General features: G+C 43.0%; 1 protein-coding gene across 4 annotated transcripts in view; it reads left to right on the top strand.

Moving 5' to 3' along the window:
• Positions 1 to 17,876, top strand: part of ACSL1 (acyl-CoA synthetase long chain family member 1) — a 113,030-nt gene that overhangs the window by 46,966 nt on the left and 48,188 nt on the right. For all 4 annotated transcript variants that reach the window (XM_040334098.1, XM_040334075.1, XM_040334083.1 and 1 more), the window contains exons 3-5: positions 9,238 to 9,352; positions 11,847 to 11,911; positions 17,176 to 17,277. In XM_040334098.1, coding sequence (XP_040190032.1) covers positions 9,238 to 9,352; positions 11,847 to 11,911; positions 17,176 to 17,277 — 282 coding nt within the window. The remainder of the gene's footprint in view (positions 1 to 9,237; positions 9,353 to 11,846; positions 11,912 to 17,175; positions 17,278 to 17,876) is intronic.

Here is a 17,876-nt window from a genome sequence, read left to right as displayed (position 1 = left end):
CATTAAAGCGGTTGTAAACCCGCATCAATTTTTTTATTTATTTTTTCTCCTGTAAGGAAAAAGTCATAATGGGCTAATATGCACCGCATATTCGCTCATTATGAAATACTTACCTCGGAACGAGGTGTGTAGCACTTACCTGGTCCACGCCGAGCGAGATTTCATCTTGCCTCGCCGTGTCTTCCGGGTATCGCCGCTCCAGCGCTGTGATTGGCTGGAGCGGCGATGACGTCACTCCTGCGCGCGGGAGATTTAAAACTCGGCAAGGTCCGGCGGCTGCCGGTCCTTTCGCCGTAGATCCCCCCCCTGCGCATGCGCCGTGGCGCATTGCGAGGGGAATATCTCCTAAACCGTGCAGGTTTAGGAGATATTCTCCCTACCTACAGGTAAGCCTTGTTATAGGCTTACCTGTAGGTAAATGTCAAAAAAGTGGGTTTACAACCACTTTAAGATGAAAACGTTCTGTGTAGCAGCTCCCCAATAGTTACCTGAGACCTCTCTCTATCCAGCGATGTTGTAGGATCATCTTAGCTGTCCGGGACTCAACTTCTCGTTGTCTGAGACTGCAGCACGGCACCATTGGCTCTCGTTGCTGTCAGTCAGCCAATGACAAGAGAAAGGGGGCGAGGTGGGCCACAGTTCTGTGTCTGAATGGATACACGGAGCTGTGACTTGACTCGTGTGCCCCCATAGCAGGCTGCTTGTTGGGGTCCTCGTCAGAGGGGAGGGGCTAGGGGAGCAGAAGCGGAGAATTCAGACTGCTCTGTGCAAATCCACTGCAACAGAGGAGGTAAGTATAACCAAGTATCACCAAATCTGTTGAATTCTCATATAACTAGCAGTTAGAGGCAGCAGTGCCTTAGATTCCATAGTGCAGTGTTCCTGGTCACCTGTGCATACCAGGAAGTGCACTGCTATTTTTTAGGAGGAAATTGAATACAAAAAGTATATCCTCCTCCGTACTGCAGCAGCACAGTTGACACTTCTACATGTTCCCTATAACATATTGTGTGTGTGTGTGTGTGTGTGTGTGTGTGTATATATATATCTCTCTATACAGGGTTCGACAAAATCCGGTCGCAATTGTGACTAGAATTAGCGACCTGGCGTCCGGGGAAGGAAGCGTAGGCCTGCAGAAAGCCACGGCCTCAATTACCGGCTAGCGTGGAGGTGGGGGCTCACGGTGACACAGGATACCCCATCCTGTGTCTCCGTGCGCCCCCGGCGGTTATTGAGGCCACGGCCTTCTGCAGGCCTATGATTCCTTCTGTTATCTGGCGCCATCTTGCGGTGGCCATTGGCATGACATGTAAATATATATCTCACCCTAGACTAGAGAATAAAATGGCGGTCGTTGCAATACTTTCTGTCACACCGCATTTGCGCAGCGGTCTTGCAAGTGTATTTTTTCACAAAAAAGTGCACTTGTGTTTTTTTTCTTTTAATAATAAAAAAAAAAGTGTAAAGTTAGCCCAATTTTTTTATTTTTTTTAATATATTGTGAAAGATAATGTTACGCCGAGTAAATTGATACCCAACATGTCATGCTTCAAAATTGCGTCCGCTCGTGGAATGGCGACAAACTTTTACCCTTTAAAATCTCCATAGGCGACGTTTAAAAATTCTACAGGTTGCTTGTTTTGAGCTACAGAGGTCTAGGGATAGAATTATTGCTCTCGCTCTACCAATGGTGGCGATACCTCACATGTGTGGTTTGAACACCGTTTACATATGCGGGCGCTACTCACGTATGTGTTTGCTTCTGTGCGCGAGCTCGGCGGGACGAGGCGCGTTTTCTGGCTCCTAACATTTTTAGCTGGCTCCTAGATTCCAAGCAAATTTGTCAAACCCTGTACCTATACCAGATCCCCCCCCCCCCCCCCAAGGCTTCTTCGGTCAGTTTAACTTTAAATTGCAGTGAAACATGAAGGAACAGTAGTCATCCTGGATATTGGTGAACACAGGGAATGAAGGTGTTGTCTGTTTACACAGCTTCATGGAGACTTGATTCGCTAATGTTTGCTTTGTGGTTTAAACTTGTGTGGGCATGCATATTTTTTTTTTGGTAAGAGCAGACTCAGTCAGATGGATAGTACCTTGACAATTTGCAGCAGGAAGCTGTAGCTGTAAATGCTGGATATAGAATTTACCGCTGGGCCTCGCGTAAAGCACAGGGAGCGTACGCCAAGCAAGCATTGTAAGAAAGTGTAAGAAATAGGAGTATGTGGTACATCGGCTTTAATTGTTCTCCCTTGTGAATGCTAAATAGCCTTAGTGTGGAGAACATTAAAGCATATCTAAAAACAAGAACAAAAATTGTTACAGACCAGTCCTTGGATATGCTCTAGTCATGCATCAAGGATGTTGGATCCCGTAAGCTGTGTTGTCTTCTTCAATGGAAATGTCCTGGTAGGATAAGGAACCACTGCAGCCTTAAGGGTATTTTGCCATATGATCCAAGCTCCCCGACAAATTCTTCTGATTTTATTCCAATATTGTCTCCAGATCCGAGGTATTGTATACAGGAAAGAGCCTCCATAGTGTAGCAATTTGTTAAAAAAATCATAGGTTTATTTTTTTAAATTAACAATATAACCGATAAAAATGGCACGAGCCAACAGCATACAAAAAGTGTCAAACAAAAGAACTTCCGGTCATGGCCGTAACCGGAAGTGATGTCACGGGGCTTAAAAAAAGTCACGTGTGGTGTGACACAATGCGTTGATAGGAGCCGGGTGATGGCACTTCCAGTTTCAGCCGTGACCGGAAGTCGTTTTGTTTGACACAGGTTTTTTTTTAATGCTTTTGCCTCTTGCGGGCGCTGCAGGATTTCAGTCCTTCACGGCGTAGTGTTATGTTTTCTTGGTGACTATGGTACCAGCTGCCTTGAGGTTGACCAGATTCTCCCGTGTAGTTCTGGGCTGATTACTCACCATTCTCATGATCACGGAATCTCCACGAGGTGAGATCTTGTATGGAGCCCCAGACCAAGGGAGATTGACAGTTATTTTGTGTTTCTTTCCATTAATAGCACCAACTGTTGTCACCCTCCTAAATGTTGTCTTGTAGCCTATTCCAGCCTTGTGTAGGTCTACAATTTCTTGTCTATGACATCCTTGGCCAGCTCTTTGGTCTTGGCCATGGTATAGAGATTGGAATCTGATTTCTTTTGTGGGCAGGTGTCTTTTTTTTTTTTTTTTTTTTTTTTTTATACAGATAACAAGCTGAGCTTTAGGAGCACTCCCTTTAAGAGTGCTCCTAATCTCAGCTCATTGTCTGTATAGAAAACACCTCGGAGCCTGATTGATAGGGGACAAAATACTTATTTCACTAATTCCAAAATGCAAAATCAATTTAACTTTTTTGAAATGTGTTTTTCTTGACATTTTTGTTCTGCCTCTCACTTTTTTTTTTTTTTTTTAAACTACTATTAACATTTTAGACTGACCATTTTTTTGTCAGTGGGCAAATGTACAAAATCGGCAGGGGATTAAATACTTATATTTTTTTCTCGCTGTACGTTCCATTCTGGCACTTACAGGAGGAGAGAAGCATCATGAGACTCATTCTACCCTTTTTTTAAATGTATTTCTTATTTTCACTTTCTCGTTTTTCTTTTCCTTTCCCAGTTGTGTAGCATATGTTAATTAAGTGTATAGTGGGTTGCAAAGATGGCAGCAAAGCATTGTGTTAAGCTTTAAAAGAAAAATATAAAATCTTCTTTTTATTTATTTCTTTTTTGCTCCTCACTAAATATTTTAAGGAAATGTTAGCTTTTTAAAAAAAAAAAAATGTAAATGGAGGTTGTAAAGGCTAAAGATTTTTTTTTTACCATTACTGCATTCTCTACCTAAGCTTAAAAACTTCCATTGTCAGATTTTTTTTTTTTTTCCCCTCCAGGCAACTAACCACTAAACCCTGGATGGTGGAATCTGCTCTTAATAGCGCTGCCAGTGGTTTTATAGGAGGGGCGACAAAAGGGCACCCATGTCGCATGCCCCAGGCTATGGAGAAGGGGGTGGAGATATAGTTAATACATATGTAGACACGGCTTGGAATACAGGAGGTTCATCCAACGAAGGAAGGAGGACCCAAACCCATATTTAGCAAAGACTTCATATAATTACTGCCATTCAATGGAGTCGAACGTCTTGAGTGTCCAAAACAATGACCAGTCTAGAGCCCACGTGGTCGTGTAGCCTACATGTTTGTAAAATGTCTCTGGAGATTAATATAGGTGGAACGCCCAGGAATAAAACCAGTCTGATCTGAGCCAATGGTAACCACGTCATTAAGTCTACGAGCCAAAGCCTGGATTTTAAAGTCTGAATTAATTAAAGAAATGGGCCTATATGAGGCACAAAGTGAATGTAGTGAGTGAACGGACAGCACAATGGTGTAGTGAGTAGCACTTTCGCCTAGCAGCAAAAGGGTCGCTGGTTCAAATCCTGACTACGACACCATCTGCCTGGAGTTTGCATGTTCTCCCTGTGCCTGCGAGGGTTTCCTCCGGGTACTCCGGTTTCCTCCCACACTCCAAAGACATGCTGGTAGGTAAATTGGATCTCGTCCAAAAAAAATTGGCCCAGTATATATATGTATATCTGTGTGTATGACTGTGTGTCCCAAGCGTGTCGAGATCCTACGGGGTAAAATGACCGCATCAACCAAGCAGACACTGGCTGGCAAAGCGCCTAGAGGCGATTCAGTTCGCATGTGTAGCGCTATACAAGTCATTCATTCAATGCTCCTTATGAGGTTTGGGAATAAGCAGAGAGAGAGCTTCTGACATAGAAGGGGGATACACCCTCTTTCAAATGAGAATTAACCTGGAGTAGATGAGGCAGAAGGAGTTCCTGATGCTGGATGTAGAATTCAGAAGGAAAGCCATCCAACCTTGGTGTTTTATTCCAGGCGAAGGAAAGCATAGTTACTTCAAGCTCGTTGACTGTAAATGAGGCTTCAAATTCAGAGACCTGGGCCTGGGAAACTTTAGATAAGGGGATATTAAACCTGTAATTGTCTAATTCCAGAATGGGATAATGCGATTTAATTGTGTACAGAGTTGTAGTTTTTACTGACAAGAAGCCAGCACACTATTTTTGTGTGGCCTCCGAGAAGTCAGGAAAGATGGTAATGGCATTGCCATTATACATCAGCCGCTCTTGCTGCATGCAGCATGGTTTCTTTATCTGGAGGGAGTGCTCGCAGCAGAACCTTGTGGGGACATTCAATGACAAAGTTTGCGGCCCCAAAAGCATCAGTAACCCATTTTTTCCATAAGACCCCATTCACACCTAGGCGTTTTTACGATTGTAGCGCTACGCCGCTGCCGCCAGAGGGCTGAAAACAGATGTCCCTCTATGGAGATGGTTCACATCTCCACGCCGAACGCCGGACGCCTGTCGCCTGCCGCGTGAAAAAAGGTCCCGGACCTTTTTTTTCAGGCGTCTTCGAGCGTTCGGCTAGGAGATGGCAATCATCTCCATAGAGGGGGTCATCTTGGGGCACATCTAGGCGGACAATACCGGCGTTTTGTCGCCGCAAATCGCGGTACAAAACGCCGCTATTTTTACCGCGATTTGCGGCGACAAAACGCCGCGATTTCGTCCGCCTAGATGTGAATGCAGCCTAAAAGCTTCAGGATGTTTACCTTCTGTGCCCTCTAAAAAGCCAAGCAGCTGCAAATTGTTACGCTGTAGGCGATCCTCGATCATTGTTTCAATCATGATCATGGTACTTCAATTCTGTCATCTGGTGATCAAGAGGCTGTATAGCGTCTTCCAAGTCGCTGATGCGTTGCTCCGCATTGGATACCTGGTGCCTAATATTTATGTACATCTTGTTTCAATTAAGTTTCACCTTTTTACTTAATTTGCATTGTAAGAGAAGCTTGGCAGTGCTGAATTGCATCCATGATCTGGGACAGTGTGGGTTCTGCACTAGGAGCTGGAGGGTTAATTTCATTAGGAGAGGGCACAGCTGCAGCCCTAGCCCCAGGAGTAAAAGGCCCTCAGGGCTTATGAAAGAGGGCGTTGGAGGGGAGAATGACTCACCCTGCACAGGAGCCGAAGGCTCAGTGTGTGCTGGCACTTTGTGGAGAGGTAGGTCTGCACTTGCTTCAGAGCCATTTTTGTTTTCATCCCAAGACAGCTCGTCGGGCTGAATCTGTGTGCTGGATGGGCCTATTTTTTTTTTATTTTTTTTTCACCATGGCGACCACTCCTCTAGTGACCATCGGGCCAGATGAGCAGAGCGAGAGGATCTTTTAGAACATCGGGGATCTGTAAAACAGGAGGTTCCCCCCCCCCCATGAAAAATGAAGTCAGCAGCTACAAATACTGCAGCTGCTGACTTTTAATATATGGACACTTACCTGTCCAGGGAGCCCACGAGGTTGGCACCCCAGCTGGTCTCTGGATCGGCTGTTGGGTGCAGACGCTGCCATTCCTGGTAAGGGAACCCGGCAGTAAAGCCTTTCGGTTTCACAGCTGGTTCCCTACTGCGGCCCGTCTCCTGGAAGTGGTGAATGGTACCTCTCAAAAACAGGTACCCGGGGAGGAGATGGATAAGTGGTAGTTCTACTTTAAGAATTTCGATATTGGGATGGAGCTCTGTCCAACTGCTGCTCCCATCCCGGAAGTAGGCCAACCCCCCCCCCCCCTTGTGAGTTATTATATAGGGTGTTGGGTGGTGTTCAACAAATGACAATATTTGCTCTTCTCTAGGTAATTATTGCTTTCATTCTATTTACTTAAAGCAGAACTCCAGGTATATGTTTGTCTACTCCTGAAGAGGGGAAAGTTCTTCTCAAGAGGGGGGAACAGCTGACTATCACTCATGAGTGTCTTGGGGACACACTGAAAATCAATGTGTACTGTCAGATAGGGTCCACTTTTTCTCCCACTCCTATACCCCCATTACCCCCTCCCTTCCTTTTCTCTTGCCCATTCCCCCCCTCCCCCCCCCCTCCATGCCTTATTGCGCAAGGCAGTCCCCTACTTGCAAACATCCAACTTACAAACAACTCCTACTTACAGAGGGAGACGACAGGAAGTGAGAGGGAATCTACCCCTAGGAAGGGAAATTCACTCCTGTAACAGTTAATATCTGGAAAAGGTGTCTCCACTGATGCTTTATCAACAATCCTTGTTTCTTAACAACCCAAAATTTTCAAAATCCATCTGTCATTGGAACAAAAAGTGAGGTGAAGTCTTCTGAACAGGGGCACAGACTGCAAAACAAATGTTACAGGAGTGATAACCCTTCCCTATGCTATCCAAAAAGCTTAAATTTTTTTTGGGCTGGAGCTACACTTACAACATGTACCTGTTCCGACTTACAGATTCAACTTCAGAACAAACCTACAGTCCCTATATTGTTTGTAACCGGGGACCGCATATATAATAAACATACGATTTTCATAATGGTGTATTATGTATACCGTTGTGTCACAAACTCCTTACCACAGTTTTGTTAACTTGGAATTTGCCTTTTGAGTAAAATAAAATATATGAACCATTAATAATAAAAATTAATAACACAATAACACATTAAAAACTTAAATGAACAAAACCAGCTATTCACTTTTTTAGTTTTAGAATTTTCCACTTTTTTTTCCCCTTACCACTAGATGTTCCCAGTCTGGTGGCCAACATCATTGGACTTGCTTCCTTTGAGCCCAGGTCCTCCTGGACCTGCCCAAAGTCCACTACTTGCAAAGCTTCCATTTGAAAGTTACATGATGTTTATGCAGAAGAGAAAAGTGGACCCTGCAGACTTAAGAATAGATTTTCATGGTAGCACCATCCCATACATTCCATAGTCCAGACCATACAGTATTGCCCTATAGGAGAGGCCAGAACCCAACTGGATGCGGGACTCTCCATCCACAGGGGAGAGGACTTTATGTGAAGCAGACCAATGGGAAAATCAAAATAAAAAATTTGTGCAGAAAACACCTTATGTCATAAAAGCATAAATTTATTGTTTCCTATTAAGATTCCTTCTGGCTAATATAATTCATGTAGGGCTGCAACTAACGATTATTTTCATAATCGATTAGTTGGCCGATTATTTTTTCGACTAATCGGATAATCTTAAGTGTGGTGTACAATTTAGTTAATATGTAAATAAAAAAAAGGCAATTTATTCTTAAATATCCATATGCAGTGGTAAATATAAATAACCAACTACAGTAATTGTAATGCCTTCTATTACCTCCACTTTCTTTTTTTTTTTTTTTTTTTTTAAACAAACTTGTTGTTCTTACCTGCTCTGTGTAATGGTTTTGCACAGAGCAGCCCAGATCCTCCACTTCTGGGGTCCCTCACCGAAGCTTCTGACTCCTCCTGCCTTCAGAGTGCCTCAATAGCAAGCTGCAAAGTATAGTATAGAGCACCTGCTATAGCAAGGTAAAAAAAACTTCTGCCTTTAGAACCACTCACTTTCTGCCCAGGACTACATGTCCCATGAGGCATTGCTCCTCACACTTTCACATGCTCAAATTCTCAGGCACTTCGTGACATGTATGGATGGTGTACTGAGCTGTATGTGTGCAGCAGTGTATTTCCTGATATGTAAACAAATAATGCATACTATATGCAGGCCAACTAATAAACTGGCCGATTAATCGATTATGAAAATAGTTGACAACTATTTTCTTAATCGATTAGTTGTTTCGGCCCTAAATTCATGTAATTGTACACTTAATATTTTTGTATTTAATTCATTTTCTTATGTTCTTCAAGCATGTACCATGAAGAAGCAGATGTAGCCAAATGCATCAATGTTACACACTAGTAGTGCCCATATATGCCTCTTTGACCTTTTTTGTATTGTTGATTTTTAAACTCTGATGCCATATTTTAAGATACAATAAATGTGTTTTTATGAGGTTTTTTTTTTCTTTTTTTTTCTGCATGTATTTTTTTTTCCCCCATTGGTTTGGCACACTTAAAGTCCACTCCCCTGTGGATAACGATTCCTGCATCCAGTTGTTTTCTGGCCTCTCTGCTATAGGGGAATTAATACTTTACATGATGTTTTCATGACTACAGAGCGGCATTAATTTATATATCTGCCTAGAGTTCAGCTTTAAATGGAAAAAACATGTATTGTGACCGAGCTTAATAAATGTTGCCAATTACATTCCATGCTTGTCTCTGCAGGTCCTATTAAATCTTGCTTTTAATTAATGAGTCAGTAATCCTTGTTAATCAAATGTTGTTTATACAGGGACATGAGAACGCCCGCAGATCTGCACTGCTGGATAGCGATGAAGTCGTGAGCTACTACTATGATGATGTCCGAACAATCTATGAAGTTTTCCAAAGAGGAAGAAGAGTGTCAAGTAAGCTCACCTTACTTTTTACACATATTTCCCATTTTTAAACGGTAACTCCACTTTCGTGGGAAAAAATTGCAAAAAAAAGGAATATACAATTTACGACACAAGTCATATTGTAATTGAGTAAGTCATCAGGAATCGGTCGAGATTCGAAACCGTAATGGGTAGGCTGAATGTACCAAGTTAATCGCTCAATCAGCTTGGGTACAACCAGCCTGCCGGGTTCTCTTGCGATTTATTGCAAGCGGCTGCTATAGCCACTAGCGATAATCACTGTCTTCTCCCGGTGGGGATGGCTTCAACTAGGTGGAAGACAAGTTAACCCCACTTTTAAGAGTCCCAGTTAACAGTAAGACTCACCAAGACTGAGCAGAGGACATTGAAAACCGCCTCAGACGTAATAATGTCTGAATTGTGGGGCTCACAGAAGAGGCGGAGGGATGGGACCCCACAGGTTTTGGTGGAGAGCTTTGGGAAGGAGGTGTTTGGACCCCTATACTCTATTAAACGCGCATACAGCCTACCGCCTCAGCACCTTCCGCATGGGTATTCACCTCGCATACTCCTTGCTTAACTTTAAAAACAAGGAAATAATAGCCAATATAACTGGTTCAGTATATTCTTCTATCCTGACTTCTCGGTGGAAGTACAATGCCACCATGCCCGATTCGCTGATGTCAAAAAGCAACATCAAGCTACATATGCCATGCTATTCCTGGCCAAGCTTTCCATAATAGCCAGAGGTCAGGCGCACTTTTTCGAATCGTCAGCAGAGTCATCCTCATGGCTGGATGCCAATGAAAATACACTTCGGCAAGCCAGATGTGCGGCAGCAGAGTAGGCCGGGCGTTCTGCTCCATTCAAGCCTACAAAGGGTGAGAGAGCTTCACTCCATTCTCTCCTGTTATGTTTGTTACTTCTTGATATCGGCTGGGAGTGGATATCGCTCCATGCTACATGAGGGCGAAATGTTTTCGTTGACCCCTTAACTTGGTTACGAGAGTTACACAAGTCTGTTGGTTCGGTGCAACCTATGTGAAGGATGAGACGGGTCAACTTTCATGAACCCTTGTTAACTTTGTTTTCTGGCACACAGATTTTTTTTTTTTTTTTTTTTACTAAACTGTTAGCCCGAAGGGGCTGTGTTCAAAGTGCAAATGCTCCAGTCTCTCCTGTTGGATAGAGAACCCTGTTTTTACTGCTACAATGATTCCATTTCCGTTCCGTACAGTTCCAGAGTACGCTGTTTCATTTCATGTCTTTGAGGGGTTCCTGATGCGGTACCCTTTGCCACATTTTCAAACACTAGCTGTTACCATTGCTGTATGAGCGATGGAATCTGTTGCTCCTGAGGATCGGGTCATTGCTGTACCCTTGCAAGGCATGGTCCGGATTGTATCGCACCATCCATTTCCCCATTGAACCGATTTCCAATGAACGCTGTGCCACTTTCTTGGAACATTGTGGGTGTCCAAAGCCCTCTTAAGAGAACAATGGCCTCTCCAGCTATCAAAGTACTTGCCTACAATTTGTGCACTTCAGGAGACTCACTTGGTGCCAGACACTTTGTCATGCTTAAACTTTTCTTGGGTAGGATGGACGTACCACTCTACCCACACCTCCTAGTCTAGAGGGGTGAGTGTGTTGGTATACCCTGCATTGGATTTTCAGGAGTCTGACAAACTGAGGGATGATATGTTGTTATACTGAACCGCATCTTCCAGCTGAAGGGTTTACTTGCATTTATGTATGTTCTGCCACCCTTTAACTCTATTTTGAGAGTACTTCTGACCTACCAGTTGGGCAACCCTGAAATTCATACTTTTAGTAGGAGACCTAAACTGCTTTCTTAATCCTGAGTTAGACAAACACCCCCCCCCCCCTGCCCACTACAGGTAGATGTCGAACTGCATTACTGAAATTTATAGAGAAGGCAGAGTGGATAGATCCGTGGTGCAGCCGACACCCTCAGTAGATCTCTGTTTAGGATTGATCTGAGGCTGTTCACGTCACTGGGTATATGTGAGGGTTTACATCCACTTTAAAGGCCACAGATTATGCATTTTTTTTTTTTTCCCCTCAGGTGGAAGGAAAGAATTTTTTTTTTTTTTTTTTTTTCCCATCAACACAATCCTAATCCCTACCGCATTGCTATTGTGTTCTGCCGGCGGGGAGCCTTCCCTTCCGGCAGAACACACTGATCACTGCTGGCAACTATAGTGATCATATAAAAAAAAACATGCTGGTTGTACTCAAGTTGATTAAGGGATCGAATGTACAACCAGCCTGCCCTTAGTGGCATCGTGGGTACTTTGGCCAGGATTCGAATAACCTATGGAGAGCTTTAGCATGAGCAAAGCACTGAGGTAATGAAAGCCCTTCTGCAGAAGGGGGATAGGGCAGAGTCTGCTGCTGAACTGAGCATTATTGTGAATGCTGAACCTCCAGACAAGGTTTGTGACTGCATTGATTTTTAATGTTTTTTTTTTTTTTTCAGATAATGGGCCTTGTTTAGGACATAGGACGCCTAATCAGCCATATCAATGGATATCATATCAAGAGGTAATGTTTTATTTTTTTCAGGTAAATATTCTGTTAGCCTGAGTGTGTGGGAAGCAAACAGCTGTTATATGCCCATATTTTTTTTTCCCCAGAGTATAATGCATTGCTTGCCAAGTGAAGTCATTGGGTGACAACCACTCAAACCAATGTCTGTTCTGCTAGCAGCTGTTTGGAGCTGCCCTCATGGCATTGTCCCCATTTGTCTAGCCAAGTATACAGCACTGACCGGTTGAATTATAATTCTTCTGAATGTTTTACCTGAGGGAGTGTACAGTGTTTTGTGTATATTTTCTGTAATTTAGTCAAGTTATTATGAAATATTGCAGTTGAATGACTAACTCTTGATACTTACTGCCAGCAATGAAATGGACTCACTTCTGCACCTTTGCGAAGTAATTACACTGTAATGGGATCTGCTATAAAGAACACATGGATGAATGAGCAGACGCATACTCTATCTTTCAGCTCACATTTGTTTTATTTGAGGTACTTGTATAGTGTCGGTGTTCTATCGAGAAATGCCTCCCGTTGAAAAATTCCCCGATGGGTCAGCACAAACGTCACTCCAGCTGATATGTTGATCAGCTGGAGTGACGTCAACACAGCGCATGTACAGATCGGAGGCATTAACTGGCACTATGCAAACAGCAGGGCGAACTTGTCAGATTATGCCCAGCTGTTGTGTGTGTGTGTGTTGCACTCTTCATTTCTGCATCTCCCAATAGCTCTACCAATTATAAAAATACATACTTCCTGAAAGTGGAAGTTCATCCTAACACTCAAATCTCTAAATCGCAGTACTTTTTTTTTTTTTTAACCAATTAAGACCCGGACCTTTAGGCAGCTAAAGGACCCGGCCAGTTTTTGCGATTCGGCACTGCGTCGATTTAACTGACCATTGCGTGGTCGTGCAACGTGGCTCCCAAACAAAATTGGCGTCTTTTTTTCCCCCCACAAATAGCTTTCTTTTGATCACCTCTGCGGTTTTTATTTTTTGTGCTATAAACAAAAATAAAGCGACAATTTTGTAAAAAAAATCAATATTTTTAACTTTTTGCTATAATAATTATCCCCAAAAAAAAAAAAATATATATACATATATATATATATATATATATATATATATATATATATATATATATATATATATATATATATATATAATTTTTTTTTTTTTTTTTTTTTTTTTTTTTGTATGACTGCGACATTATGGCGGACACTTCGGACAATTTTGACACATTTTTGGGAACATTGTAATTTTTACAGCAAAAAATGCATTTAAAATGCATGGTTTACTGTGAAAATGACAATTGCAGTTTGGGAGTTAACCACAAGGAGGCGCTGAGGGGGTTATGTATGACCTCATTTGTGTTTCTAATTTTAGGGGGGGGTGTGGCTGTAGGTGTGACGTCATTGATTGTGATTCCCTATATAAGGGAACACACGATCAATGACGGTGCCACAGTGAAGAACGGGGAAGCTGTGTTTACACACAGCTTCTCCCCGTTCTTCAGCTCCGGGGACCGATCATGGGACTCCAGCAACGATCGGGTCACGGAGCTTCGGACTGGGTCACGGGAGCGCGCCCACGACCTACGGCTGGGTACTTAAAGAGGACGTACCTGTATGTGCTTGTGCCCAGCCTTGCCGTTCTGCCGACGTATATGTGCAGGAGGCGGTCCTTAAGTGGTTAAGCTGCTCCGGTCCTACACTGAGCTGTTAGCAGTGGCTTTGCAGTGGAGGCAGGTGCAGAGGAGGCAGCCAACAATGTAAGCTTCATAGTAACGCTATGGGTGACGCATCTCCATTCATTTCTCAGCCACTGTCGGCTGTCTCCTACAGAGCTTCCGTCACTTGGGACCGGAGTGGAGCGGCTTTAAAAAAAGGTAAGTGTAGCGCCCCCTTACTTTCAGTATGGGCACTGCGCTAAAGTTAGTGGGGAATGGGAGAGTTATTTTGCTCTTATTCACAATTTTCTAAATTTGGACTGCTGTCATTCCTGAAATGTCCTGTAGGTCAGTCTGTGCTCCAGGGGTGCTGTTCCCACCCCTGGACGACAGGTGGCGCTAGAGGGGTTCTGGCAGAGCCACTTTTCCCCAGCAGCCAATTAGAGGAGTTTTCCCTCGCGGGAACCGTTCCAGGTGCGGCACCCACCTTTAGGGTGTGCGCATCCAACGGACCCCGGCGGTAGCCTACCAGGCCGGGGTCACATTCTACACGGAGTTCCATGTTCCTGAGAGGGGCCCCAGTGACTTGCTGGGTCCCCAGTTCTATTGAAAGGATCCCACGCAGGGTGCCGTTCGATTGGGGGGTCGGCTTGAGGAGAACCCGGAGGCAGGTTGTCTGACAGGGCTTGAAGGATCACCAGATCGGGGATCTGGTGACCGGAATGCTGACAGGTACACTTTGCTGTCATCTGGTGACCTCTGCTAAAATCTACTGGGAGGATTCGCTCAATTCGTCCATTTAGCTCATCCAAAGTAATAGGCCTGTGGCAGAGGCCCGAGAGCCAGGTCTGTGAGAGGCCTGTTCCTCCCAGCAATCTAAAGTGACACTTCGGCTGCCAGGCTTGTGGCAGGAGTCTGTCCGGGGGCACTTCACCCACTCTGACTGGAGTGGCGACGAACTGAAATTGATACTACTGAGAGCAGGATTGCTCGGTTCATATCCAGGCCTGATACTGCAAAGTTCTCTCTCTTTTGCTTCATCAACCTTTCTTTCCAATTTGATGTTGGGCCTGGAAATAAAGCATTGGAAAACCTTTATTCACTGTCTGGACATTCGCTCACTACTCTGTTCTCCAACTGCACCCCTAGGCAACACCAAGGTAACTTAATACACCGATCCCAACAACAAATCAGCGGCTCCCGAGGGAGTAGCGCTACAGTAAGTATAGCGGTTTCTTCTTTACAGGGCTAGATAGGTTAGTCTTAGATCGTGCATGCCTGTAGATTTAGAGATATTAGTGTTGGGGTGGACTTCTACTTTAAAGCCCCTCAACCCAACACAATGTTAGTAACTTCTTTCCAAATGCCATAATACTGCAATAGAGGCATTATAAATTGACGAGCTGGGAAAAGCTGGAAATGTATGTGAAACCATTTTTCTTTTGTAGTAGCCATTTTTGTCAGTCTTCATCTTTTTGTCCAAACATCTGCTTGCTTGTAGATTTGGTGCACTTGTTTCCTTTTTTGCCTTGAATGAAAGCTTACAATCTAAGGACCAGCATACTGACTTTTGCTCACATCAGTGTGGCATTTTCCCATTCGAGAAATGTAAAAGCAGCAGGAATAAGTTCAAAACAGATTAGTTTCTCCTGCAGTGAATTCTGAATGATCTAAAAGGTGTTCCAAAAGTCTTCAGGCTTTTCGTAAAAACTTACCCTTATGTCTTTTTAGTGTGTAAAGTATAGGCAAACGATTATATACTTAATTGAGATGCAGATATCTGAATTGCCTTTCCTGATAAATGATTTCTGTTCAGCATATGTCTGATCTTGACAACTCTGCCAGACACTATATATGCAGGGGTCTACAACTGGTGGCCCTCCAGCTTTTGCAAAACTACAAGTCCCATAATGCCTCTGCCTGTGGGAGTCATGCTTGTAACTGTCAGCCTTGCAATGCCTCATGGGACTTGTGGTTTCGCAACAGCTGAAGGGCCGCCAGTTTGAGACTCCAGATAGAGTATTGACCGTTTACTTGTTTTGGGAAAAACTAATTTAAAGTGGAGTTTCCATCCCAAATTTTTTTTTCATTATTGTGCTCATTAGACCTAAAAAAGTAAAAGTCATCTGGAAATGCCTGTTGCTATGCGGTCCCACAAAATCTGCCTTTGAAACCACCTAGGATTCTGACATCATCTCCCTCTAATGCTCCTGAGAAATGTGTGTCATCATTTCCCAGGATGCAGTGCGCTGTCCAATTATCACTCCCCATCCAAGACTTCCAGGAAGTAAGTGCTTGTAGGCTTCACAATGCCCACAAGAAAAATGACAATGGTGTAGACATAGTTTTATAAACTATCTTTTTTGAATATCTATGCGGATCGGCGGCGGATTGTAAAATAGTAAGTGAAAGGATTTATATTATAAAAACGCAGGATGAAAGGACATACATTTAAAAAATGCTAATTCTGGTTGGAACTCCGCTTTAAAGAACCGCTTTCAGATTAGGTGCTCCAATCAGCAAGCTCTTTGCTGTGCTATTCCATAGAGCTTGACTAGATTGGAGAATTGCCCCTTCTTCCTCTCTGGGCACCTAATTTCAGGGGATTATGAAAGGGGATTATGGAAGGGTACTACAAATGTATTCATCTCACCAATGCTTCTTAAATGTAGCACAAGAGGTAAAGCTGGCCATACATTATACTATTTTCTTGTTCAAATTCCTTTAGATTTACCTCCAACTATGTAGTGCAAGGGCCTATCTGATTGCATACAAATTGAAAGTGTTTAGGTTTGATCTCACATTATATGGTTTTGGTAAATCTAAAGGAAAATTGTATAATGTATGGCCAGCCTAACATGAGATTTTAGAATAATCCTAAAACAGAGAACAGAGTTTATTATTGACTTTAATGTGTACATATTGTAACCTTGTATGACACTGTTTACCAGGTGCCCATTAGTTCCAATAATGCTGTTTTCAAGTCTTGCTAATGGGATTCTGTATAAAGGATATCCGATCACTTTCCCAGGTAATTTCTCTGAGAAGGTTGTCTGACTAACCTTTTAAGACCTCTAGGGGGTGGTTGTATGTGCAGATAGCATCTGCCCACTCTTGGTAAAGAAGCTCCAAGCGCAAAACAGGACAGCTCTGATGGAGGAAACAGACGATGCAGGCAGACACTGCTTATCGTGGGGTTGGTAGTGATCGTGAAAGGTTTTCTAACCAATTTGATTGCTCATGCTGGTGACCTCTGTTCGCAGGCTTGAGATCAGCTAGTTACATCATGTCTATTGTTGGCTTTTCAGCGTAGTGGAAGCAAAAGTCCAACTTATAATGATTTTTATGTTTTAAAGTGAGTGATCAATGATGCTATTTAACAATTCATGATTATAATTTTTGCAATTTTAAAGTACGTGTATTTTTATTTTTTAAAACCATGTGCTAGATGTTATGCATGCTTGGGTTGCTAAACATCAGTAAAACCTAGGAAGTCTTCCTTTTTTTTTTTTTTTTTTTTTTTTATTTACTGTGCATATTTTTCTTAGATTTTTGTAGATATTGGCTTGTAAACTCCTATTGTTTCTTTGCCCTCAGGTATCGGACAGATCAGAGTATGTGGGGTCTGCCTTGCTGCACAGGGGCTGTAAACCTAATTCTGAACAGTTTATTGGCATTTTTGCTCAGAACAGGCCTGAGGTAAGATATATTTTTTATTTTTTTTGGGTGATGTGTTTTGTTTCAGTAAAGTTGGATATTATAAATGCACCCTTCTGCTGTATTCATCTGCGTAGAATAAACCTCTACATAACTAACATGCATCCTGGATTTGAAGGCGCATTAAATTATCGCTGGGTTGCTCAAAGGTGAAACTATGATATGCCATATGGGACTGATTTATATGTACACACATTTGTATTGGTTTTGTACAGCTAGTCTACACCAGGTCTCACGATTTCAAGTCCAGGCCTTAAAGTGTTTCTAAATCCAGTAATCTGAAAATGGTTCATCCACCCCCCACAGTGCCCACGGTTTATAAATCATCCTTGTACATTAAAATACTGCCACTATATACCGTTTTTGGATGATCTGTATACCACAGTTACATGATGGATGCACAGTTTCTTCAGTGCTGAGTACAGGAAGGAGATTTTCAGTGAACCTGTGTACATGCCCCACATGTGTGATGTCAATATCATGTGACCTGGCTAGCTCTGAGAACAAGAAACTGTTCTCTCCAGCATAAGACACAACTGAGCATGTACAGGTCGGCTACTTTGCCTGTGTTAGCTGACCTT

Source organism: Rana temporaria, chromosome 1 (assembly GCF_905171775.1).
Source record: "Rana temporaria chromosome 1, aRanTem1.1, whole genome shotgun sequence".
Taxonomy (NCBI): domain Eukaryota; kingdom Metazoa; phylum Chordata; class Amphibia; order Anura; family Ranidae; genus Rana; species Rana temporaria.
This window is presented reverse-complemented; position numbering and strand designations above follow the sequence as displayed.